We start from the raw sequence: 27,074 nt of genomic DNA on the forward strand, positions 1-27,074 counted from the left end.
GGATAGAAATAAATGAAATAGAGACTATGAGAGACTATGGACCCTGAGAAACAAACTGAGGGTTCTAGAGGGGAGGGGGATGGGGGATGAGTTAGCCTGCTGATGGGTATTAAAAAGGGCACGTACTGAATGGAGCACTGTGTGTTATATGCAAACAATGAATCATGGAACACTACATCAAAAACTAATGATGTAATGTATGGTAATTAACATAACATAATAATAAAAAAAGAGACTAAAAAGACAAAGAAAAGATCGTTGAGACTAAGAGTTGGATTTTGGAAAAGATAAACAACTGACAAACCTTTAGCTACACTAAAAAAAACAAAAACAAAAGAAAGACGACTAAAATGAATAAAATCAGAAGTGAAAGAGGAGACATTACAACCGATACCACAGAACTACTAAGAACAATAAGAAACTGCTATGAGCAATTATATGCCAAAAAATTTGATAACCTAGAACAAATGGACAAATTCCTAGAAACACACAGCTTATCAAGGCTGAATCATGAAGAAAGAGAAAACCTGAACAGACTAATAATGAGTACGGAGATTGAATAAGTATCTGAAACTTCTCCAAAGGTAAAGCCCAAAACAAGAAGGTTTTATTGGTGATTTCTAGCTAATATTTAAACAAGACTTTACATCAGTCTTTTTAAACTCTTCTAAACTCTAAATATTGAAAGGAAAGGAATACTCCTAAACTCAGTTTACAAGACTGTCATTACCTCAATACCAAAAACTAGGCAAGGACACTACTAGAAAAGAAAATTACAAACCAATATCATTGAAGAACATAGACACAGAAGTCCTCAACAAAATACTAGCAAACCAAATTCAAGTGCACATTAAAGTATCATACACCATGACCAAGCAGAATTTATCCCGGGGATGCATGAATCATTTAATATACAAATATGAATAAATATGATATCTACATTAACAAAATGAAGGATAAAAATCATATGGCCAACTCAGTAGATGTAGAAAAATCATTTTACAAAAGTCAACATTGTGTCATAATAAATGCTCAACAAGGTAGGTATAGAAAGAACTTACTTCAATGCCATAATGTCCATGTATGACTGCTAACATCATACTTATGGTAAAAGGTTGAAAGCTTTTCCTCTAAGATCAAGAACAAGACAAGGGTACCCACTTTCACCACTCCTATTCAACATAGTACTGGAAGTCCTAGGCAGAGCATTTAAGCAAGAAGAAGCTATAAGAGGCATCCAAGTTGGACAGGAAAAAGTAAAATGAGCTCTGTTTTAAGATGACATGATCTTACATAGAGAACTCTAAACACTCCAAAAAACAAACAAAAAAAACCCTATTGAAATAAATAAATTCAGTCAAGTTGTAGGATACAAAATCAACATGCAAAATCTGTTGCATTTCTATACACTAACAACTATCTGGAAAAGAAATTAGGAAGACAACCCCTTTTATAATAGCATCACATAGAATAAATACTTAGGACTAAATTTAACCAAGGAAGTTAAAGATCTGTACACTAAACTATGAAACATTGATGAAACTGGACTATCTTTTAATACCATACACAAAAATAAACTCAAAATAGATTAAAGGTCTAAATGTTAGACCTGAAACCATAAAAATCCTAGAAGAAAACACATGCATTAATTTCTCTGACATCAGCCTTAGCAATCATTTTTTAGATATGTCTCCTCAGGCAAGGGAAACAAAAGCAAAAATAAACTATTGGGACTACATAAAAATAAAAAGTTTTTTTAAAGATTTTATTTATTTGACAAGAGAGGGAACACAAGAAGAGGGAGTGGGAGAGGGAGAAGCAGGCCCCCCGTGGAGCAGGGAGCCCGATGCAGGGCTCGATCCCAGGACCCTGGGACCATGACTTGAGCCAAAGGCAGATGCTTAATGACTGAGCCACCCAGGTACCCCCAAATAAAAAGCTTTTTTAACAGCAAAGGAAATCATCAACAAAATGAAAAGGCAAATGACCGAATGGGAGAAAATAAGGGGTTAATATACAACTCAATACAAAAAACTATCAAGTTAAAAAATGGGCAGAAGACCTGAATAGACATTTTCCAAAGACATACAGATGGCAAACAGGCATGTGAAAAGTTGTTCAACACCACTAATCATCAAGGAAATGAAAATCAAAACCACAATTAGATATCACCTTAATCCTGTTAGAAAGGCTGAAATGAACAAAAGTAATAACAATGTTGGCAAAGATGTGGAGAAAAAGGAATCCTTCTACACTGTTGGTGGGAACATAAATTGGTACAGTGACTGTGGAAAACAATATGGAGGTTCTTCAAAAAATTAAAAATAGAAATACCATATGATCCAATAATTCCACTATTGGGTATTTACCCAAAGAAAATGAAAACACTAATTCAAAAAGATATATGCATCCCTATATTTATTACAGCATTATTTATAATAGCCAAGGTAGAGAAGTTACCTAAGTGTCCATCAATTAGGACAAATGGATGAGGATGATATGGCATATATGAAATGGAATATTACACAGCCATAAAAAGATGAGATTGTGCCATCTGAGAGGACATGGATGGATTTAGAGGGTATTATGTTAAGTGAAATAAGTCAGGCTGAGAAAGACAAATACCATATGATTTCACTCATAAGTAGAATCTAAAAAAAAAAAAAAACACAAAACAAAAGAACAAAAGAAAAGAATCGGACCTATAAATACAAAGAACTGATGGTTGCCAGAGAGGAGTTGTGTTGGGAGTTGGGCAAAATGGGTGAAGGGGAGTGGGAGACACAGTCTTCTAGTTATGGATTAAAGTCACAGGAATAAAAGGCACAGCATAGGGAATATAGTCAATGATATTGTAATAGTGATGCCTGGTGACAGATGGCAGCTAAACTTGAGGTGAACATAGCATAATGTATAAAATTGTCAAACCACTATGTTGTACACTTGAAACTAATGTAACATTGTGTGCCAACTATACTCAAAAACTGATGAAAGAAATTGAAGATTACATAAATTGAAAGATATCTTGTGTTCATGGGTTGGAAGAATTAATATTGTTAAAATGTCCATACTACTACAGATTCAATGTAATCCTCAACAAAATTCCAATGTCAGGGGCACCTGGGTGGCTCAGTCAGTTAAGCGTCTGCCTTTGGCTCAGGTCATGATCTCAGGGTTCTGGGATCAAGCCCTGCATCTGGCTCCCTGCTCTGCGGGAAGCCTGCTTCTGCCTCTCCTGCTCCCCCTGCTTGTGCTCTCTCTCACTCATCAAATAAATAAATAAAATCTTTAAAAAAAAGTTCCAATGTCAGTTTTCACAGAAATAGAAAATAATCCTAAAGTTCATATGCAGTGATTAAAGCCTCAAACATAAGACCTGTAACCATAAAACTCCTGGACAAAACATAAGAAAAATGTGCATCAATGTTGCTCTTAGTAATGAATTTTTGGATACAAACCCCCAAATCCAGGCAACAAAAGCAAAAATAAGTCAGTGGGATTACATCAAATTAAAAAGCTTCTGGGTGGCTCAGTTGGTTAAGCATCTGACTTTGGCACAGGTCATGATCTCATGGGATTGAGCCCCCTGTGTCAGACTCCACCTAGCAGGTAGTCTGCTTGTCCTCTCCCTCTCCCTCTGCCCTGCCCCCCACTTGTGTTTTCTCTCTTGCAAATAAAATCTTAAAAAAATAAAAACTTCTATACAGCAAAAGAAACAATCAACAAATGAAAAAATGATATATGGAATAGGATAAAATGGTTGTAAATCATATATCTTATAAGGTGTTAATATACTTTATTGGACTCTCCACAGTTAGTCCACTATTCCACCGCCCTAAAGCCACCAGGACCAGGTACCACAACTACTGACAGCTCTTTCCCCAGAGTGCACTGGAATTATTCAAACTAGCCAATCCAGCCTGTTTACCCTGCCTTGATTTTTCTATTCCATAGTAACTACAGTAAAGGCTCTAACTTCAACAAAAATTGAAATAAAGAGGATTATATCAAACAAAAGTTTTTGCAAAGTTAAAGAAACCATTAAAAAAATGAAAAGGTGACCTACTGAATGGGAGAGAAGTTGTTTGCAAATCATATAGCTCATTAGAAATTAACTTACAAAATATATAAAGAACTTACATAATATAAAAAAATAACTGGACAGAGGACTTGAATAGACATTTTTCAGAAGAATACATAAAGATGGCCAACAGGTATATGAAAAGATATTCAACATTACTAATCATCAGTGAAACACAAACCAAAACCACAATGAGATATCATTTCACACCTGTCAGAATGACTATTATCAAAAAGACAAAAAATAACAAATGTTGGTGAGGACATAGAGAAGGGGAAAACCTCATACACCATTGGTGGGAATGTAAATTGGTGCAGCCAATTTATGGAAAACAGTATGGATGTTCTCAAAAAATTAAAAGTAGAACTACCATTTGATCTAGGAATTTTACTTCTTGGTATTTATCCTAAGAAAATGAAAACAATCACCTGAAGAGATATATGCACTCTATGTTCATGAGAGCATTATTTACAAAACCAAGACATAGAAGCAACCAAAATGTCCATCAATAGATGAATGGATAAAAATATGTGCTATGTATATGTGTATGTATACATAATGAAATATTACCCAGTCATGAAAAATAAAATCTTACAATTTGCAATGGCATGGATGTACCTAGAAGGTATTATACTAAGTGAAAAAGGTCATACAGAGAAAGATGAATATCGTATGATTTCACATATATGTAGGATCTAAAAATCAAAACAAAACAAAATAGAAACAAACTCATAGATACAGGAAAAAACTATTGGTTACCAGAAGGCAAGTGGTTAGGGGGTTGGTGGGTAAAATAGGTAAAGCAGGTTAAGAGGTACAAACTTCAAGTTATAAAATAAATAAACCATGGGGATGTAATGTACAGCATAGGAAATATTGTCCATAATATTTTAATAATTGCGTATGGTGACAGTAACTAGACTGATTGTAAGAGTCATTTCAGAATGTATAAAAATATCAAATCACTATGGTGTATGTCTGAAACTAATATGATCTTGTGTGTCAATTAGACTTCAATAAAAAAAATTGTCCCAATTAAAAAGAAAAGCTCTAACTCACATTTCCCCTTTGCTCTGTCTCCTGACCAATCCTGCTGTCTTCCCCTGACAGGCTTTGTTTGCTGTGCCTCCTGGTGCTGAGCTTCCTGTTTCTAGATATCTGTGAGGATAAAAATTTCCTCTTTTATGGCAGTCATTTCATATCTGATTAAAACAGATCCTAGGTACATTTTAAAACAATTTCTATTATAATTTGTGTAATTTGATGGCTCTCAGCTAGCAACTACAAGCATGTACAAGCCAGACACTCAGCCAAATAAATGTTAGGGATCCACAGGCTTGCTCACATTGGAATTCCAGGCAAATGATTTACTGAGTAAATGAATAAGGCTATTTGATCTTCACAAAACCATTCCACAAAGAATGGGTGTTTTGATTCTTCAAATGACAAAAACGAAGCTCAGAGAGGTTCACTGCCATGTGCGAGGTCTCACAGTTGAAGGGGAGTTGCACAGCCAAGCCTATCTGATGGTGGCACAGCTGGAGACCCCACATGAATGTCCTGCCCTTCCTCTCAGTCTAAGCCCTGGAATGTGCACCATGACCAGGGAGAAAAAATTCAGAGGGGACCTTTAAATTTGAGGAGAGGATCAGATGTGAGAGGCTTGTTTCACTTGGTGATGGGTGCTGACATTGATACTGTAGCCCCAGAGCAGGATGTATGGTGTCTTCTTAGCCTTTTGTTTCTCCCAGAGCAAACATCACATGCCGAGGTTCATGGCTGACTCCTCATGCGGCTTCTCCATCTATTTCCCTGTCTTGATCTGCCTGAGCCCTTCCCATGGAAGTGGTAGGACATCTGCTAGAAAACCTCCTTGGATGTGAGCTTCTGGTCCACTTTGTTCGCATACTTGATGTTAACTTGCAAACTGGGTGAAGCCTCAGTACCCTTCTTATTGGCCATACTTGTCATTGATGACCATCTTATCCTTGAAGCAGTACAAGGCTGAGAAGGTCGTTGGGCACCTTCCCCTTGGCTACACTCTGCACCATGGTCTCTGGTGGCCATTTCTTCTGAAACAAGAGCAGGGAGGTTGCCAGACTTCTATTCATGATGGAATCCTCATCCAGGAGGATGATTGGAAGTAAAGGTATCCTACTGCTGCTTCAGTTCATCCAGGTGGACTGTACTCCAGCTGATGTTCTCCTCCCCATTGGACTCTGAGTAGAGATTGGCCTAGTGTTCCTCATATGGTTCAAAGTCCATAAACTCCTCTCCCTGCCCCTGGTCAGCTCATAATTAGGGTTTCCCACCGGGTTTCAGCAGAATTTCAAAGTACTGATAAACATTATGTCATTCTTACACTCAAGGACCTCATTCTCCTGTCAATCTACTGGCAAAACTCCAGTTTCTACATGTTCTCCACTACTTTGTTGCTACTATCGTGCAGCTTGTGTAGCTGCCCCAGCTTAGGATCCTTCCTCAGCTGCTTTTGCAGTACCATCTATGCTTGATGTCTTCTAGCACCTATGAGGACCCTCCACACTCTGTTCTCTTTATCAATGATCTCCACGTTCTCCACTTGGGACTCATAACAGTATGGACTTTAGGCATCAGCTACCTTTCCTTCTCCCCCCTGGGGATACCTAGGCCTTGGCCAACCAATGTACATCCTAGCCTGGCAGTCTAGAACAAAAGTCCCTGTCTGGAATCTGGTTCCTAAGGAGAAGCAAGTCATTACTCTGAAAAACCACCTCCTACCTCTCCTTACAGTTTTTTTTTTCTCTCCACCTGATCTTATTAAAGGTAACTACCTCAATGGAAATGAGGTATTCAGAGGTGAGCTGGGACTCTGCTCAGTAAATGAGCCTAAAACTATGGTTTGACTGGATCTCTTGCAGTTCCTGTTACCAATGGCTAGGAGCAGATTTGCCCTGGCCTAAAGGGCAAGAACGTGCACTCCTTAGTACATTTGAACAGGACATAGAGGGATTTTTCTGTGCCAAATCATATGAATTCTCTCCCACTATAGGAGGCAGAGCCTTCCTCTTCTGCTGCTCCATTGTGTACCCACTCCATTTCCACCAGGTTCACATTCACCAACACACTGTCTTCCCCCTATCGAACATCTTTGTCCTTATCAGGGCATATCCTTCTTGGAGGGAATTGATGATATGCTTCATGGGGAGGCCGTGTAGGTGACTCCAAGGACTGTACAGGTCATGTTACTTCTACCCAACCCTGTCCTCCACCAGAGTGCCAACACCAAATTCTTGGTCCATCTCCTCCAGTAGAGTGGCCTCTTCTCTGCTGAGTACATCTCCATCTGAAGCTGCTGGCTCTGCTCAGTCCATCAAGCAGACTTGTCCAGTGTCTTTTTATTCCCCAACTTCTGGTTCAGCAGGCACTTTTCATTGGCAGGTGCTGGTTTCTCTAGCTGCCATAAGGCAAGGAGACTGAAGATGTAGGCTGCAACCTGCCCTTCCATGGCACCTGTCCCTTGGTTGAAGGCATGGATTTCCAAAGGTATAAGCCTCAATTTTGCCCCAAGTTTGTTGGACTCTACCATGCTGAGTGATGGGGCATCTCCTGGGTTGAGTTTGGAACTGGCTGCAGCAGTGATCTCACAGGGCTGTCCTGTCTTTCCTGGCTCAGCACACATCCTGGATGGGCCCTGTCTGCTGCACTCCCACACAGGTGTGCAGGCATGGGCCTCAGGCTCCTTTCTGGCTTTTCCTAAAACTTATGTAATAAAAATATACTTTAAAATTTCAAGTAACCTTGAGCAAAAAATAAAATCCTTGAATTCCAGGGTAAAAGAGGCAGAACAGACAAGGCCACAGATCTACTCTGCAGAATTCCCCACAGCTTGTCATGACCATTTCCACACAGTAGGTACAGCGGAACCAGCCTCAAGACCCCTTTTTATCCCAAGGCTGTGGATGGGCCTGAATCTTTTTTTTTTTTAATTATGTTCAGTTAGCCACTGTACAGTCCATCATTAGTTTTTGATGTAGTGTTCAATGATTCATTAATTAAGTATAATACCCAGTGCACATCACAACACATGCCCTCCTTAATACCCATCACCCTTTTACTCCCTCCCCCTATACTCCATCCCTCTGAGACCCTCAGATTGTTTCCCGGGGTTCATAGTCTCTCGTGGTTCATCTCCCTCTCTAATTTCTCCCCCTTTGGATTTCCCTCCCTTCCCCTATGGTCCTTTGTGCTATTGCTTATGTTCCACATGAGTGAAACCACATGATAACTGTCTTTCTCTGCTCGACTTCACTTAACATAATCCCTTCCAGTTCCATCCATGTTGATGCAAATGGTGGGTATTCATCACTTCTGATGGCTGAGTAATAGTCCATTGTATATATGGACTACATCTTCTTTATCCATTCATCTGTTGAAGGGCATCTAGGCTCTTTCCTCATTTTGGTTATTGCGGACATTGCTGCTATGAACACTGGGGTGCATGTGACCCTTCTTTTCACTACATCTGTATCTTTGGGACTCTGTACATCCCCTCAACCACCCCTCAACAGAATGAGTAGGGGCTGAATCTTTATATCCTGTCTGATGTATCCACAAAACATTCAATGCTATTACCTTTGGAAAGAGTGATTAGTTGTTCAGGCCTCAGAGAGTTGAGGGTGGTGTTTAAAGACTGTCCCTTGATTTCACAATCAAACTGACAAGAAGAGGTGTATAACCTGAACTTGGGTTCAGTGTACCTTTTTTAATAGAAAAATCACTCTACAATTGTATGCATTCCTTCCAATTTTAGTATATGTGCTGTTGAAGCAAACACCAATTGTGTGCATTCCTAAAAAAAAAAAAGTCATTTACGGGACTCAAATAAAGGCTGATTATGAGCATCTACTTCCCAATCTTGTTTGGGAAAGCAGTTGTCATGACTTTGCCACATCTGAGATCTTAAGGGAATAATCAACTAATAAATGTCTTTCCTAATTTTACCACTTTTCCAGTTTGAGAGCACAGGGATCTCACACATCACAAACCCTAGACACACTTGGTTATTTAAGAGTAAAACTGCTGAGAAATCAATAAGGGTCTAGCTTTAGCTTCTGTGGTGCTATTAGCACCATGTCCAAAAACTAATCTAAAACTCCTAGCAGTGCCTCAGAACTGCTTAGCAGAAAATGTAAAAGGAATATCCACACTTTTAAGGGATTAATGATATGATTTTTTTCACCTAAGGTAAAGCTGGTTATGCCTTTTACAAAGAAATGTTCCAGGTTAAATGGAGCTGGGTATAAGTAAAATGGCCCCTTTGAATTTCAAAATGCATCTATTAAAATTCATGACTTTATAGAATATTTGGCTCAGGAATGTGATAGAACTGGGTTCTGATCTTAGTTTATCATCTAGCACCTGGAGCATTGTGGAAGCACAACTACAAAGTATTTTGTTTGTTTTAAAATCATACTTAGATCACTAAACTGCCTGAAGGTGGCTGAGGTGGTATCAAGGAAGAGGGATGGGAGAATATGACTATTTCTGGAGTGACAGGTTTCCCCTCTTATGAAGTGTCTGATTGGTCGCTGGAGTCCAGAAAGAGTGAGGCTGGCCTCCCACTTACTTAGGGGATGGTAGTAGAGACATTTTGGAGACAGTCATCATCCATACATGCAGGCACACAGCTACAATTAAAGTAAGACTTATTATTGCCAATTAAATCAATGGATATTTGATGACACTTAATAATAAAAAGGAAATCCTGAAAGTTAGAACATCATTAAGAAATTTTTAACATGCCTTAATGCAAGTATAGGATGTCAGTTTTATGTGCTGGAGCAAGAGAATGAGTAACTATTTTGTTCAAGCAGACAAAAAGCTAGCAAGAAATAAAAATATGAATTCTGTTGGATTGGCAGTTTGCCCACAGTTTCTCATTTGTCAAGAAGTTTGCATAAAGTCTCAGAATCTTTTGCACCATTTTCAATTAAGGTGCAAGATTTTGGCAAGCCACTTAACTCTTTCTAGGTAAAAAGAATAAATTTAATAATATTAAATTTTGTCCTAAGAAGCAAAAAAAAAAAAAAAAAATTCTGAAACCATATGCCCTTACATTTACCCTATATAGGAAATACAGATGTGGATTCATATTGCTGAGACCCTTCTAAGATTAGTAGCAAGTTAACGGCAAGCATTTATGCTCAGACAGAAATCAAAATGAGTTACTGGCAAAAAATACATTATCGATGGTATATTAGGTGAATAAGTAACACTTGTCAGGAATATCTTTATAGTGGGACAAAAATCACTGAGGTTCAGAGTACAAATTAGCAGGCAACAAAATTATCTTTGAAGAGAATATATTAGTGGCAACTTCTGTTTTATTACTGAAAACCCATGACATATAAAAAGAGTTGTAACTTTTTTTTTCCTTACAAGTAATGTCATTGTGACCCACAACATAGACTTGAATAGAGATGGAGTACATAGGGTATATAGCAATCAGTAATGAGCTTTAGCCAGGTCTTAGCATGCTACAGTATTGCTTGATGAGCAAAAGGCTTACGTCTACCTGCCAATCCTCATTATCTCATTCAGAGAGAATAGTTGCTAGCCAGTAATACCTCTTGATCTTGATTCAGTATTAAATGAAAAAAAAAAAAAGCTGGAAACTCAACTGAGTATGCCTTGAAATATGATGTACCATTAGTCATATGGTAAGAACCAGATTGTCAACTAATTTTGCATGCTGTGCAGGGGAAAAGCTACTCAATGTAGCTAGTCAAAATTTTTTTTAATGAGATATGATAAACATTAATTCACAGTACTAATTATTAGAAAAAATTTCTTTTCAAGTGAATTCTCAGTGATAATCATCTGAGAGGTCCAGGTTTACTATTTCAAGGTCAAAAACATATTCATTTCATAAGATCAAAATTTTCTCTGTGACTGAGTTGTGGGTGAAAGTTGCTTTATCACTAAGATTATAATACCTTATTTTTAAAAAGTAACTAACATTTAGCATATTTAAAAACAGTATGCAAGTACTGGGAGAAAGTACAGACCTTCATGCAACCAAAGAATGATTCAAAACTCTATTCACCACTATCCCTCTTGCTGAAATAGCAAAATTTCCAGGTTAAGAGTGATATGTCTATCAATAGTGTCTAAATGGGTACCGAAAGTGTTCAGGGAGGACTCGGTGGCTCTACATTAAGATTAAGGAATGGTTATTATATCATGTCCATGACAGGCGAGGACAAAACAGCATTCATCTGTTCCAGAGAATTTTCTTCAAAAAGAAAAGTACATGTCAAGAGAACCTTCCAGTGGCTAATGGAATAAGACTTTGTGGAATTGCATGATTTGCAAAGTGTAATTTACCTGGACCATCATTTCTTTGGCAAGATTCGGGAGGAGCAGAGCTCTTTATCTATAGCATGTTTTTTGATTCATTTGATGAATGAGAATTCTGCTTTGCCTTGGCAGAGCATGAAGGGCATGGTTCCACAGCAAAAGTGAAGCCTCAGGAGGGGAGAAAAGATGGTGGAGGAGTAGGGGACCCTATTCCAACTGGTCCCTGGAATTGAGCTGGATATCTACCAGACCACTCTGAGCACCCATGAAATCAGCCTGAGATGTAAGAAGGTCTGGATCTCTACAAGCAGAATATTGCAGACAGTTGGTTTCTGAGGCGGGGAACCGTGATTCCGTGGGCAGATATCGGAGGATAAATGGCAGTGGGAGAGAGCCTGGCCCTGGGGATCCTACACCGCCAGTGAGCAATAGCCTCCCGTGCTGGGGACGCGGCACAGACTCGCAGACTGGTAGCGGTGGCAAAAGGACTTTAGGGCAGCCCTGGGGACAGAAACCCAGAGCGGCGGGATAGCGCATGAGAACTGGGAACAGCTGGCGGATTTAGAAGCGCAAAGGGCAGAGACATGCCCCAACCTGGAGGCAGGACTGGGGGCATTGCAGAGGGGTACACAACACAGGATGCTGCAGTTTATAGCAGCACAGACAGAAATGGAGTTAGTGTGGCCTGGGGAGCTCACTGAAGAACAGACTGCGATCTCTCTGCTCTGAGGCAGAGGGTTGGAAACTGTCTCTTCTGCTCTGACTTTCGGAGGAGACGCAGAAAGCCACCAGGGAAAGCTGCCAGAGAACAAAAGCACCAAAAACTGGTACCCACTGAGCCCATCCCCTGCCACAGGGGGCAGGGCAACTCTGCCCAAACAGGGTTGCCTGAGTAACAGTGCGGCAGGCCCCTCCCCCAGAAGACAGGCTGGGAGAACAAGAGGCTAGCAACCCTAAGGTCCTTAGAAAACAGGTGCATCTTGCTTGGGTTCTGGTCAATAATTTGGACTCGATACATTCCCTCAACCACCCATCAACAGAAGGACTAGGAGGAGGAACCCCCAAAATAGGAAAGACTCAGAGATTACGATTTATGCCATAGATTTACAAATGGATGCAGATATAACCAAGATGTCGGAGATGGAATCAGGCTAGCAATAGTGAAGACAATAGCTAGAATGGAGAAATCAATTAATGGCAACATAGAGTCTCTAAGGGCAGAAATGAAAGCTGAATTGGCAGAACTTAAAAATGCTCTCAATGAGATCCAATCTAATCTAGATAATCTAACAGCTAGGGTAAGTGAGGCAGAAGAATGAATCAGTGACCTGGAAGACAATTTAATAGATAAAAAGCGAAAAGAGGAGGCCAGGGAAAAACAACTCAGAATCCATGAAAATAGAATCAGAGAAATAAGTGACACCATGAAGCATTCCAATGTCAAAATTATTGGAATCCCAGAGGGAGTGGAGAGAGACAGAGAGGGCTAGAAGATATATTTGAGCAAATCATAGTTGAGAACTTCCCTAATCTGGGGAATGAAACAAACATTCGTGTCCTAGAGGCAGAGAGGACCCCTCCCAAGATCAAGGAAAATAGGCCAACACCCAGGCATGTAATAGTAAAACTCGCAAATCTTAGAACCAAGGAAACCATCTTCAGGGCAGTTAGGGGGAAGAGATTCCTTATGTATAGAGGGAGGAACATCAGAATAACATCAGACCTATCCACAGAGACCTGGCAAGCCAGAAAGGGCTCGTAAGACATATTAGGGTACTAAACGAGAAGAACATGCAGCCGGGATACTTTACCCAGCAAGGCTGTTGTTTAGAATGGAGGGAGAGATGCAGAACTTCCAAGACTGGCAGAAACTGAAAGAATATGTGACGACTAAGATGGTTCTGCAAGAAATATTAAGGGGGGTTCTATAAAAGGAGAAAGAACCCAAGAGTGATAAAGAACAGAAATTTACAGAGACAATCTATACAAACAAGGACTTCACAGGCAACATGATGACAATAAGTTCATATCTTTCAATAATCACTCTCAACGTGAATAGCCTAAATCCTCTCATAAAATGGCACAGGATTGCAGATTAGATAAAAGGCAGGACCCATCCATATGCTGTCTACAAGAGACTCATTTTGAACCTAAAGATACATCTAGACTGAAAGTGAAGGGATGGAGATCCATCTTTGATGCCAACGGACCTCAAAAGAAAGCTGGGGTAGCAATTCTTTTATCAGACAAATTAGATTTTAAGCAAAAGACTGTAGTTAGAGACACAGAAGGACACTATATCATTCATAAAGGGTCTATCCAACAAGAAGATCTAACAATTGTAAATATCTATGTCCCCAACATGGGAGCAGCCATCTACATAAGCCAACTGTTAACCAAAATAAAGAGTCATATTGATAACAATACGTTAATTGTAGGAGACCTCAATACTCCACTCTCAGCAAGAGACAGATCATCTAAGCAGAAAATCAACAAAGAAACAAGAGCTTTGAATGACACACTGGACGAGATGGACCTCATAGATATTACAGAACATTCCACCCTAAAACAACAGAATACTCATTCTTCTCGAGCACACATGGAACTTTCTCCAGAATAGACCACATACTGGGTCACAAATCAGGTCTCAACTGATACCAAAAGATTGAGATTATTCCCTGCATATTCTCAGACCATAATGCTTTAAAACTGGGACTCAATCACAAGAAAAAATTTGGAAGAAATTCAACACTTGCAAGCTAAAGACCACTCTGCTCAAGAATATTTGGGTCAACCAGGAAATCAAAGAACTTAAACAATTCATGGAAATCAATGAGAATGAAAACACATCGGTCCAAAACCTATGGGATACTGCAAAGGCGGTCCTAAGGGGGAAATACATAGCCATCCAAGCCTCATTCAAAAAAATAGAAAAATCCCAAATCCACCAACTAACTCTACACCTTAAAGAACTAGAGAAAAAGCAACAAATGATGCCTAAGCCATGCATTAGAAGACAAATAATTAAGATTAGAGCAGAGATCAATGAATTAGAAACCAGAAACACAGTAGATCAGATCAACGAAACTAGAAGTTGGTTCTTTGAAAGAATTAATAAGATTGATAAACCACTGGCCAGACTTATCCAAAAGGAAAGAGAAAGGACCCAAATTAATAAAATTATGGATGAAAGGGGAGAGATCACGACTAACACCAAGGAAATAGAAACAATTATTAGAAATTATCATCAACAACTATATGCCAATAAACTGAGCAATCTGGATGAAATGGAGGCCTTCCTGGAAACCTACAAGCTGCCAAGACTGAAACAGGAAGAAACTGACAACCTGAATAGGCCAATAACCAGTAATGAGATTGAAGCAGTGATCAAAAACCTCCCAAAAAACCAGAGTCCAGGGCCTGATAGATTCCCTGGGGAATTCTACCAAACATTCAAAGAAGAAATAATACCTATTCTCCTGAAGCTGTTTCAAAAAATAGAAACAGAAGGAAAACTTCCAAACTCATTCTATGAGGCCAGCATTACGTTAATCCCCAAACCAGTCGAAGACCCCATCAAAAAGGAGAATTTCAGACCAATATCCCTGATGAATATGGATTCCAAAATTCCCCAAAAAATTCTAGCTGATAAGATCCAACCATACATTAAAAGGATCATCCACCACGACCAAATGGGATTTATCCCCAGGATTCAAGGGTGGTTCAACATTTGCAAATCAATCAATGTGATAGAACACATTAATAAGAGGAGGGAGAAGAACCATATGGCCCCCTCAATTGATGCAAAAAAAGCATTTGACAAAATACAGCATCCTTTCCTGATTAAAACTCTTCAGAGTATAGGGATAGAGGGAACATTCCTCAAGTTCATAAAATCCATCTATGAAAAACCCACAGTGAATACCATTCTCAATGGGGAAAAGCTGAGAACATTTCCCTTAAGATCAGGAACACGTCAAGGATGCCCACTCTCGCCGCTATTGTTCAACATAGTACTAGAAGTCCTAGCAACAGCAATCAGACAACAAAAAGAATTAAAAGGTATTCAAATCGGCAGAGAAGAAGTCAAACTCTCTCTTTTCGCAGATGACATTTTATGTCGAAAACCCAAAAGACTCCACCCCCAAATTACTAGAACTCATACAGCAATTCAGTAATGTGGCAGGATACAAAATCAATGCACAGAAATCAGTTGCCTTCTTATACACTAACAACGCAACTGTAGAAAGAGAAATTAGAGAAACAATTCCATTTACAATAGCATGAAAACCATAAGATACCTTGGAATAAACCTACCCAAAGAGGTAAAGAATCTATACTCTAGGAACTACAGAACACTCATGAAAGAAACTGAAGAAGACACAAAAAGATGGAAAAACATTCCATGTTCATGGATCAGAAGAATAAACATTGTTAAAATGTCTATGCTGCCGACACCGTCTTTGGGGTGATCCGTGGTGGACGTTTTGAGGGCAGCTGTCCTGCGGCTTGCGCGCCCCGGACCGCCTCCTGTGGAAGCCTGAGCCGGCTGTGTAGCTTTCTCCCTTTGTCTCATAACCATGTCCACCAATGAGAATGCTAATTCACCAGCTGCTCGCCTTAACAGATTCAAGAACAAGGGGAAAGACAGTACAGAAATGAGGCGGCGCCGAATAGAAGTTAATGTGGAGCTAAGGAAAGCTAAGAAGGATGACCAGATGCTGAAAAGGAGAAACGTAAGCTCGTTTCCTGATGATGCTACCTCTCCACTACAGGAAAACCGCAACAACCAGGGCACTGTAAATTGGTCTGTTGATGACATTGTCAAAGGCATAAATAGCAACAATTTGGAAAGCCAGCTCCAGGCTACTCAAGCTGCTAGGAAACTGCTTTCTAGGGAAAAACAGCCCCCCATAGACAACATAATCCGGGCTGGTTTGATTCCAAAATTTGTGTCCTTCTTGGGCAGAACTGATTGTAGTCCCATTCAGTTTGAATCTGCTTGGGCTCTCACTAACATTGCTTCTGGGACGTCAGAACAGACCAAGGCTGTGGTAGATGGAGGTGCTATCCCAGCATTCATTTCTCTGTTGGCATCTTCCCATGCCCACATCAGTGAACAAGCTGTATGGGCTCTAGGAAACATTGCAGGTGATGGTTCAGTTTTTCGAGACTTGGTTATCAAGTATGGTGCAGTTGACCCACTATTGGCTCTCCTTGCAGGTCCTCATATGTCATCTTTAGCATGTGGTTACTTACGTAACCTTACTTGGACACTTTCAAACCTTTGTCGCAACAAGAATCCTGCACCCCCATTAGATGCTGTTGAGCAGATTCTTCCTACCTTAGTTCGTCTCCTGCATCATGATGATCCAGAAGTATTGGCAGATACCTGCTGGGCCATTTCCTACCTTACTGATGGTCCAAATGAACGGATTGAAATGGTTTTGAAAACAGGAGTTGTGCCCCAGCTTGTGAAGCTTCTAGGAGCTACTGAATTGCCCATTGTGACTCCTGCACTAAGAGCCATAGGAAATATCGTTACTGGGACGGATGAACAGACTCAGGTTGTAATAGATGCAGGAGCACTTGCTGTTTTTCCCAGCCTCCTAACGAACCCCAAAACTAATATTCAGAAGGAAGCTACGTGGACAATGTCAAACATTACAGCTGGTCGCCAGGACCAGATACAGCAAGTTGTGAATCATGGATTAGTCCCATTCCTCATTGGTGTTCTCTCTAAGGCAGACTTTAAGACACAAAAGGAAGCTGTCTGGGCTGTGACCAACTATACAAGTGGTGGGACAGTTGAACAGATTGTATACCTTGTTCATTGTGGCATAACAGAACCATTGATGAACCTCTTAACTGCAAAAGACACCAAAATTATTCTGGTTATTCTGGATGCCATTTCAAACATCTTTCAGGCTGCTGAGAAACTAGGTGAAACTGAGAAACTTAGTATAATGATTGAAGAATGTGGAGGTTTGGACAAAATTGAAGCTCTACAAAACCATGAAAATAATTCTGTGTACAAAGCTTCATTAAACTTGATTGAGAAGTATTTCTCTGTAGAGGAAGAGGAAGATCAGAATGTTGTGCCAGAAACTACCTCTGAAGGCTATACGTTCCAAGTTCAGGATGGCACTTCTGGGACTTTTAACTTTTAGATTGTACAGCTGAGGCAGAAAGTTGTTTGTTGTGTACTCTGTTTGGTAGAAGTTTGTCTTACTGTTTCTCTACTAAGAACTCTTTTTAAATGTGTTTTGTTATTGTAGCACTTTTTACAACAAAACTCTACTTGACCAGTTCCAAACTGTACAACCTGTATGAAGCTCCTCCTCAGTGGGTTTCTTATTTCTATGTAGAATCTCCTCTCTTGCAGTGTCCTGTAAATAAAGATTAAATTCCACTCTTTTCTTTAAAAAAAAAAAAGTCTATGCTGCCTAGAGCAATCTGGGGTATTTACCCCAAAGACACAGATGTAGTGAAAAGAAGGGCCATATGCACCCCAGTGTTCATAGCAGCAATGTCCACAATAGCCAAGGTGTGGAAAGAGCCGAGATGCCCTTCAACAGACGAATGGATAAAGAAGATGTGGTCCATGTATACAATGGAGTATTATTCGGCCATCAGAAAGGATGAATACCCAACTTTGACATCAACATGGATGGGACTGGAGGAGATTATGCTCAGTGAAATAAGCCAAGCAGAGAAAGTAAATTATCATATGGTTTCACTTATTTGTGGAACATGAGGAATAGCAGGGAGGACATTAGGAGAAGGAAGGGAAAAATAAAGGGGGGGGAGATCGGAGGGAGAGATGAACCATGGGAGACTGTGGACTCTGAGAAACAAACAGGGTTTTAGAGGGGAGGGGGGAGGGGGATTGGTTGGCCCGGTGATGGGTATTAAGGAGGGCACGTATTGCATGGAGCACTGGGTGTTATACGAAAACCAGTGGATCGTGGATCACCACATCAAAAACTAATGATGTAGTGTATGGTGACTAACATAATAAAATTAAAAAAATTAAAAAAAAAGGAGGGCACGTACTGCATGGAGCACTGGGTGTTATATGAAAACAATGAAGCATGGATCACCACATCAAAAACTAATGATGTACTGTGGGTGACTAACATAACATAATAAAACAAAACAAACAAACAAAAAAAGTGAAGCCTCAGGGAACCGAAGCCCTGAGTTAGTCACTGCTCTTCCAGATGAAGACGGGACTGAGAAAAACCCAGTGGAAAGACTGCAGTCAGAGAGAAGAGGTTCACCATCCAAGTAAGCGGGGTCTGCTTTTCTCTCAGGGGATGGAGGGCCCTGCTGAGACCAACCATTAATGCTCTAGCAGTGGTCTATCCTGGGGGTTGCAGTGGTCTGCACAAACTGGGGAAAGCAGTGGCTTCTCTACTAAATCCAACATTCTAAAGCAGAATAACTGTCTGATTGTAGGTAGCTGGGGCAGGAACAAATGTTAGAACAGATGTGGACAACCCTGGCAGACAGTGACAAGTTCACACTGACACGTCTCCCCAGGAGCTGTTGCCCCTTTGTTCAGCTTAGATGACAGCAGATAATTCAAAGAATTTCCATAGTGAAAAAACATTTCATTGACGAGACGTAGGCAAATCCATTTAGTGAGCAACACACTTCACACTGTTTCAACTTGACCTTCCCCCACAGCAATCAAAGCATATGGCAGGGAAATTAAGTCCAGTGACTGCTTCCTAAAACATCATCTTCGGCACTCAAGAAGGGACTGGCTCTAGGGTTTCTTCATCCAAAGGGGGGAAATCCTAAGAAGAGTGAGGACTGAGAAGGACATAGAGAATTACAGAAGGAAAACTACGATTGGAGAGGGAGAACCTCCACCCCATCCACTTTGAGCACTATTGCCTCAGTTCCCTTCTGTGCTGTCATGGAAAAATGAGGAGAAAATGCTCATGGTGGGGGGGGCAGAAAATTTGGTTCAAATCTAGAAGTTTGTTATAGGAAACAAAATTGTACTAAACATTACCTAGCAATGGCCCCCGAGAGACTAAGATAAAGAACATTGTTCTAACATTGATAAACAGCGCTTTTAAAGTTTCTGGTTAATCATTCCACTTATCTCCTTCACACAGTCTACTTAGCTTGAGTTCTTGTCAGCCAGTCCCCATCTATAGTATCAGAACTCCCGAACAGAGACAAATTCCATTTCATGCCCAAGCTTCAGAGAAAAATAAAACACATAATTGATAAAGTCTTGTGTGATCAGTTCATTCAGCCAGAACTTTTTCTCTGAAAGAGAAATCACAGGAGGGCCAAAACATAAAAAAATCATGTAAGAGCCCAGACCACGTAAATCAGAAACTAGGATCCTTTATTCTTGGACATTAGAAGAGTCAATGTGTCCCATCTTTAACTTCTTTCAGGCAGTCTGTGTTTTCCTTGTATTAAGTGGTTCAACTTACTAATTCTCAGAGTAGCTAGAATGATGTTCAGACCAACAGCAGATATTCTTACTCTTGGAAACAATGCCTTCAAAGATATTTGGGAGTCTTAAAAGCTGTGAGCCTTTTTCCCAGGAGAAAGCATATATGTGTGAGCTTGTGTTAACTTACATACATTTTCTATGATTTATAAGATACTCTCAAGCTTGTCTATTTGATATCAGGAAAAGAATCTGCTTCCTGGAGACCTCAGTCCCATAAAGCGTGATAAAAGGCAGATGTCACCAATATGAGGAACCACTGGTTTTTGACCGTTGGTGATAGGAAGTACATGTCAGGGCAAATGAAAAGGTAGCCAAGGCCAGGAGGAAACAAGACTGAGGCCCCACTCAAACTGTGTTTCCATTTCTGAGTATTCGAAGACAGGGACTTCCCTTAAAAAACAAAAAAAAAAAAAAAAAAAAAAGAAAGAAAGAAAAGAAAAGAAAAAAGCTAACAATGGCTTAAAAATGGCCATTTCTCACTTCAGCAAAGCTCTGTACCACTTCAAGGTACCTATGAAACTCCAACTTTATAAGAAAATTCCAGAAAGAATAATAAAAGCTCTTCTTGGTAAACAGTTTCAGCAAACTTGGGGTAAAGATCTTTCCTAGAAAAAAGCAGCCAATGAATCATTAGTCCCCTGCCAAGTTTTCCATATTATAAAGACAGCTTATAGGAAAAGCCTGAACTCTTTAAAGAACCACCAGGGAAAACACTTATCTCTAAACTACCTTAGAAAGTTGAGAATGCTACACCTACCTGGGGCTGGGGCAAATCCCCCTCAAGCCTTTTACTTGAAAGAGCCTTTAAAATCATCTACCTGCCTTCTCTCTCCTCAGTGAGTCTAGAACAGCTCGCGCCTCTAGACCATCTGTCTTTTCTTAAGATCTCTTTGCACAGGTGACGCACTAGTTCTTCCTTAGCAGCAGAATCCTCTTGATTCCTGAGGATGGTTGCCCTGTCCCTTCCTCCTTAAAAATCCCTCTAGTCTCTGGCTTGCTCCTAAGACAGACGGTTCTCCCACACTTGAGGTCTATTTCATCACTCTGGGCAGCACCCTGTTTTACAACAGCTTTTACTCCCTTCCCTGGCGTCAGGCCCCAGCAAGGCTATATAGACTTCAGTCTCTACTCCATCTGTACTTTTATTTAACATCTGATGCCTGGCTCCTTCAACAGTGAAACTGCTCTCCACCTCCTCTCCTGCAATTCTTGCTTTCTTTCCTTTGCCACCCTCTAACAAAGTATCTTCTTCTCAGCAGACCTTTATTATCTCCCAGAACTCTGCCCTTTCTTGATATTCTTTCCTGTAACTATCATTTCCCCACAATCTCCCCCAACCATCAGCTAAATCCACACTAGCTGCATTTTCTTCCTTCTGTCATATAGACACCCGCTCCCACTGCTTTCAGACTCATTTTCTGCAACTAGTCTCCCAGCTGACTTTCTTGCTCTTCTATTTAAAAAAAAAAAAAGCTAAAACCATCCGCACCACTACCTCTCTCCTTGATTCTGTAAACCTACCCATGCAGCGTTTGTAGTCATGTGACATGCCTCCCACAGCTAAGTTACTGCCTCTACAAAGATTCTCATTTGAGTGGTTTGGGGTGGGTCACAGGCACTCGTAATTTTTAAAGCTCCGCAGGTGATTTTGATTTGCAGCCAAGCTTAAGAACCACTACCGAGAAACAAACTGAGGGTTCTAGAAGGGAGGGGGGTGGGGGGATGGGTTAGCCTGGTGATGGGTATTAAGGAGGGCACGTTCTGCATGGAGCACTGGGTGTTATATGTATGGTGATTAACATAACATAATAAAATTAAATTTAAAAAGAACCACTACTTATACCTTTTTTTTTTTTTTAAGATTTTATGTATTTTTTGACACAGAGAGAGCGAGAGAGGGAACACAAGCAGGAGGAGTGGGAGGGGGACAAGCAGGTTTCCCGCTGAGCCGGGAGCCCGATGCGATGCGGGGCTTGATTCCCAGACCCCAGGATTATGACCTGAGCCGAAGGCAGATGCTTAACACCTGAGCCACCCAGGTGCCCCGGGATCTGTTTTTTTGTTTGTTTGTTTTGTTTTTTTAAGTTCAGTTAGCCAGCATATAGTACATCATTAGTTTTTGATGTAATGTTCAATGATTCAGTAGTTGTATAACACCCAGTGCTCATCACATGTTCTCCTTAATACCTGTACCTGTTTTATACATGGGTTGTACTCAAGTTCTTTGCATCCAGACAACCTTAACGAACTACACAGAAGGATCAGACTGCGGTGAGTGGCCTCTGCAGTTAGGTTTTAGATTGATCCTTGCATCAAATATGAGATATCTCTGTCCCCTACCAGTTTCTTAAAAGTTATTGACTTCTCTCATCATGTGGCCAGGATGTACTTCTCAAGGTAATTGACTCTACAACCGAAGAAAATGTTCCCAATTCTCCAGGCTGATGATTACTTACTCCATTTTCCTTGTTCATCATTGTGATGGACAAAAGCCTTTGCCTTAAATTCAAATAGAAACGTCCCTCTTTTAATCTAAGCCTGTTGCTTTTATGTTGGCCCCCTGTGGACATAAAAAGGCCAATAAGCTTTCCCTTTATACAATTGCTCATGCTATTGAGGACATGAATCAAGTCGTACCTTAACCTTCTGTTCTCTGGTTAAATAGTCCCTGGTTAATTAATAGAATTAAAGAATATAAAGACTGGAAGGAACCTTAGGGATCTTCCAGCTGAATATTTTCAAACTTTATTTTTAAGCAGTGAGATTGCATTATTAAATTCAATCTTAATCCTAATGTATGAAAATTGAGACAAGCAGAGCTGCTTCAGGTGTAATATTCTGAAACTCTCCATGCAGTGGTAATGAATTAGGTGTCTAAAAGGAACTTTGGTACTTTGCAAAATGAAGTTTAAAAATCTTTTTTTGTGGTATAGCATTTCAACTTTATGGTAAAGGAAGTCAAAGTTCAAGAGCTCCTTGTGGATTTTCAATTTTCTAGTAATAGACATACTACTCTGGAGTAATGCTATTAAAAATGCTTAACAATATAATGTAAAAATGTTTAATGTAAACACTGGGAGGTTTGTTTTTAAATTTGACTTTTAATAAATAACAGTCTTGGGGCACCTGGGTGGCTCAGTTAGTTAAGTGTCTGACTCTTGATTTTGGCTGAGGTCAGGATCTCAGGGTTGTGAGATCAAGTCCCATGTTGGGCTCTGCACTGGGTGTGGAGTCTGCTTAAAATTCTCTCTCTCTCTCTCCCTCTTCCTGTGCCCCTCCACCCCATCTTTCTCTCCCTCTCTAAAAATAAAACAAAACAAAACAAAACAAAACAAAAACAAACAAAAAAACTGACTAAAGAAACAACAGTCTTTCCTTAATGAGCAATTGATAATCAGCCCAGACATATTTTATTCCCATAACCAAAAAGTACCAAATACAAACTAATATCAGGGAATATAAATAAAGCTCAAATGCAAAGGATCTTTGAGCCTCTGTTAACAAAGCAGTCCGAAGAGGCCTTCCCTCCCTCCCCCCATGTCACCTTGCTGAAGCAGCTACATACTCCTTAAGGATTTCATCCTCCTTTTGGATTCTGAACGATGAATCCAGAAAGAAACATTTCTTCTTCTATAGTCAGATGCTGTTCTGTGACTTTGATGAAAAACCAAAATTTAACTGTCAAGATGCTCTTCCAGCCTCTGCATATTGACTCTTCAGAGAACAAGTATATCATAGGATCCTATTGCTAGGAAAATAACGAGCCTGGACATGCCAGATATAGAAAAGGATTTTCAAAGGCTTGAATTATCTTCTTCTCTTTCACTAAATTTATTTTAATGAATACGTATTTTTAAGTATTCTCATTTTCTGTGTTTTCATTCCTACTTTTCCTCCTGCTGGAACTTTCTCCAGTTCATAATGGATAAACAAGCACAGAAGTAGCGGGAGATCTAGGTAATACGCAGGGGTGATAACGAGCCTCGGGAAAATTTACTATATGGTTAGGGCCAGACCAAGACATAGGAGCATTTATATTTCTGGAAAATATAATAATTTGAAGTTTTAGCAAATAAATATTCATTGCAGCTTTGAATAGCATTGATTGAGAGAAGAGGCCAGGCACATATGAGGAAACAGAAAAAAGATGATGCTCCTGGTGGGTCTTGGTTTTTCTTCTATTATCTTTAGCAATTTTGCTTTAAGTAGGCATAGCCCATTCAGTGGAATAGCAGCTTTATGCATCAGTGGCCCTGTTAGTCTCATTCTTTTGATGGCAGGTGGGTGGCCATCCACTATCTGTAGTTCCTTCAGCATGCCCTCTGTGCATAGGATGAAGTCTTTACCCCTGCCCTTCAGCCTGAGAAATTTAACAAATCAGTCCTTCTAAGGATATGTAGAGATCTATTAGTGACAAATTTTAGTGCCTGCTATGAATTGACCATATCTTTTTGATGGAACTGTCTTAAGCTACTTCTTGTTAGGCATACTTAGAAGGCCCCCTAGGGCTACAGATTTGGGACTCCTTCTAATATCCATGGAGTTAAGATTCCTCACTCTGCAAGGACACTGGAATAGTGTTGTATGGTGACAGATGGGAGCTACACTTGTGAGCATAGCATAACAGAGAAGTTGAATCACTATGAACCTGTTGGTAACATTGTGTGTCAACTACACTCAAACAAAAAATTGTAATAAATAAAGATTCTTCACTCACCTATTCCTTAGAACACCTCCATAGTCTACGTTTTTTTAAGATTTTTTATTTATTTATTTGACAGAGAGAGACATAGCGAGAGGAGGAACACAAGCAGCAGGGGGAGTGGGAGAGGGAGAAGCAGACTTCCCGCGGAGCAGGGAGCCCGATGAGGGGCTCAATCTCAGGACCCTGGGATCATGACCTGAGCCAAAGGCAGACACTTAACGACTGAGCCACCCAGGCGCCCCCATAGCCTACTTCTTATAGGAGGATTTTTCTCTAGCATAGCACTTTCCAGATGCCAGGTAGTATCTTAAATTCTTTACACCTATTATCCCATTTACTCTCTTATAACAGTGTTATGAAATGCATAAAATAGTACCATTTTACAAATAATGAAACTGAAGCTTCAAGAAATTAAGCAATCCCTCTGAGGTGAAATGGTAGTGGGTGGTGGAAATGTGACTTAAGACAGACACTCAGGAATCCACAGGTGCAGCCAAATCTCTGTACTGATTCCCTACAACACTTTATGACAATCCCACTTATTTTCTCCTAAAAGTTTTCTATAAAACTTCCTGGCAATATTTCCACATGTCTTCCCTCTAATCAACAATATCCTTTTTTCTTTAATTCTGATTCTCCATAAGTACATGTAACTTGAATACATGTGTTGATTGACACTATGAATGAATACATCTGTAACACATTGTATACCTTCAACAGTACCTTCACTGTGCATCATAGGAGGGAAAGAGGTTGAGGCCCTGGAACTTTCCTTCTGTTATTGCACCTGTTTCCCATGTGTTTTGCCTTTTTAGATCCAAGTGGACAATTTTCCATTTGCAACTATTGGATTACAGGTTTTTCAAAAATACTTTCCCCAAGATTATCATCAAGAAACTGAATGCCTCTTAAGAATATTTGCAACTTTGATGAACATATTATTGAGAGTCCTTTCCAAGTCACTGACACAGACATTGATTTACCCTGATCCTAGTAGATCACCTTGTGATATTGCACCTAAGATCAGTCTTTAGCTTTTAGGTACCCTGGAGGGCAACTGACTATTTAACTACCTCATAGTAGTTAAATAGGAATTAGGACTGCATATATCAAACCCTCCTATGATGATGTCATAGAGGGATGAAATTTCACACACACAAACTAAAACTTAAACATTTTTAAAAAATATTTAATTTATTTGTCAGAGAGAGAGCATGCACACAAGCAGGGGGAGCAGCGGGCAGAGGGAGAGGGAGAAGCAGGCTCCCCTGCTAAGTAGGGAGCCTGATGCAGGACTTGATCCCAGGACCCTGGGATCATGACCTCAGCCAAAGGCAGACACTTAACAGATTGAGCCACCCAGGTGCCCCTGAAATCTTGCCATATGCAACACGGATGGATCTAGAGAGTATAATGGTAAGTGAAATAAATCAGTTAGAGAAAGACAAATACCATATGATTTCAGTCATGTGGAATTTAAGAAACAAATGAACAAAGGGAAAAAAATCAAACCAAAAAACATATCTTAACTATAGAGAACAGACAGATGGTTACCAGAAGGGAGGTGGGGAAGGGGATGGATGAAATAGGTGACAAGGAATTAGGAGTACACTTATCTTGATGAGCACTGAGTAATATATAGAATTGTTGAACCGCCATATTGTATGCCTGAAACTAATTTAACACTGTATGTTAACTATACTGGGATTAAAATTTTTAAACAAACACTTTAAGGAAATCAATATCTACAACAAACCAGAGGCTTATCTACTCTAGTAAAGATACTATCTTCAGCACCATATCTATCATTGGGGCTACCATTTGTTACGTTTACTGTAGTCTATCACCATTTGCCATATCCACCTATTTTTTTGCAGGGCCATGCTAGTGAATTAAACAGAGGAATGTTTATATATCTTTTAATGTTTATATATCTTATATCTTTTAAACCTTCAATTTTCTGTAATTCCATGTGGGTTTTGCTTAAAATATTGCTTACAATTTAGCATCTTGGCTAGGGAATGAAGTTTCCATTGCTTCAATTTGGACCCAACTGTCTCACCTGTCTTTCAATTGACGGACTCAGAACTGGCTGAAGTCTGGAAATTGAGTGAGGGTTTGTAAGTTTACATTGCATTGACTGACAGCGGCCTGCTTCTGATCTTTAAATCTTTTTTTTTTCCTAAGCAAAAATTTTACATAAGAAATACTTTCATTGGCTTCCTATATATTTTCCTTTTGTGAATACCATGGTCTCTTAGCCACAATGAAGATCCCAGTGAATCAAGGCCACTGGTTGCCATTTTGTTCATGCTGACAATTGTGTAATTATCTCCACCTTTCCTTTTTTTATTAAGTACAACTATATGGACTCTGCTATTCTGGAATTCTATTATCCCAATTGACACTAGGGAGCCCAGTTCAATAATGGTGTCTTCTATCATCCACTCTGGCCTACAGAG

The 27,074-nt window shown here is 39.9% G+C and overlaps 1 protein-coding gene across 1 annotated transcript; it reads left to right on the forward strand.

Annotated features, from left to right (window-relative positions):
* Positions 1 to 15,885: 15,885 nt before the first annotated feature.
* On the forward strand, positions 15,886 to 17,754 carry LOC118357088 (importin subunit alpha-1-like). Its single transcript, XM_035728123.1, has one exon. It carries the CDS (start codon positions 16,003 to 16,005, stop codon positions 17,590 to 17,592), a length of 1,590 nt encoding a protein of 529 aa, XP_035584016.1. The 5' UTR covers positions 15,886 to 16,002; the 3' UTR covers positions 17,593 to 17,754.
* The last annotated feature ends 9,320 nt before the right edge of the window (positions 17,755 to 27,074 follow it).

This window comes from Zalophus californianus, chromosome 6, assembly GCF_009762305.2.
Source record: "Zalophus californianus isolate mZalCal1 chromosome 6, mZalCal1.pri.v2, whole genome shotgun sequence".
NCBI lineage: Eukaryota > Metazoa > Chordata > Mammalia > Carnivora > Otariidae > Zalophus > Zalophus californianus.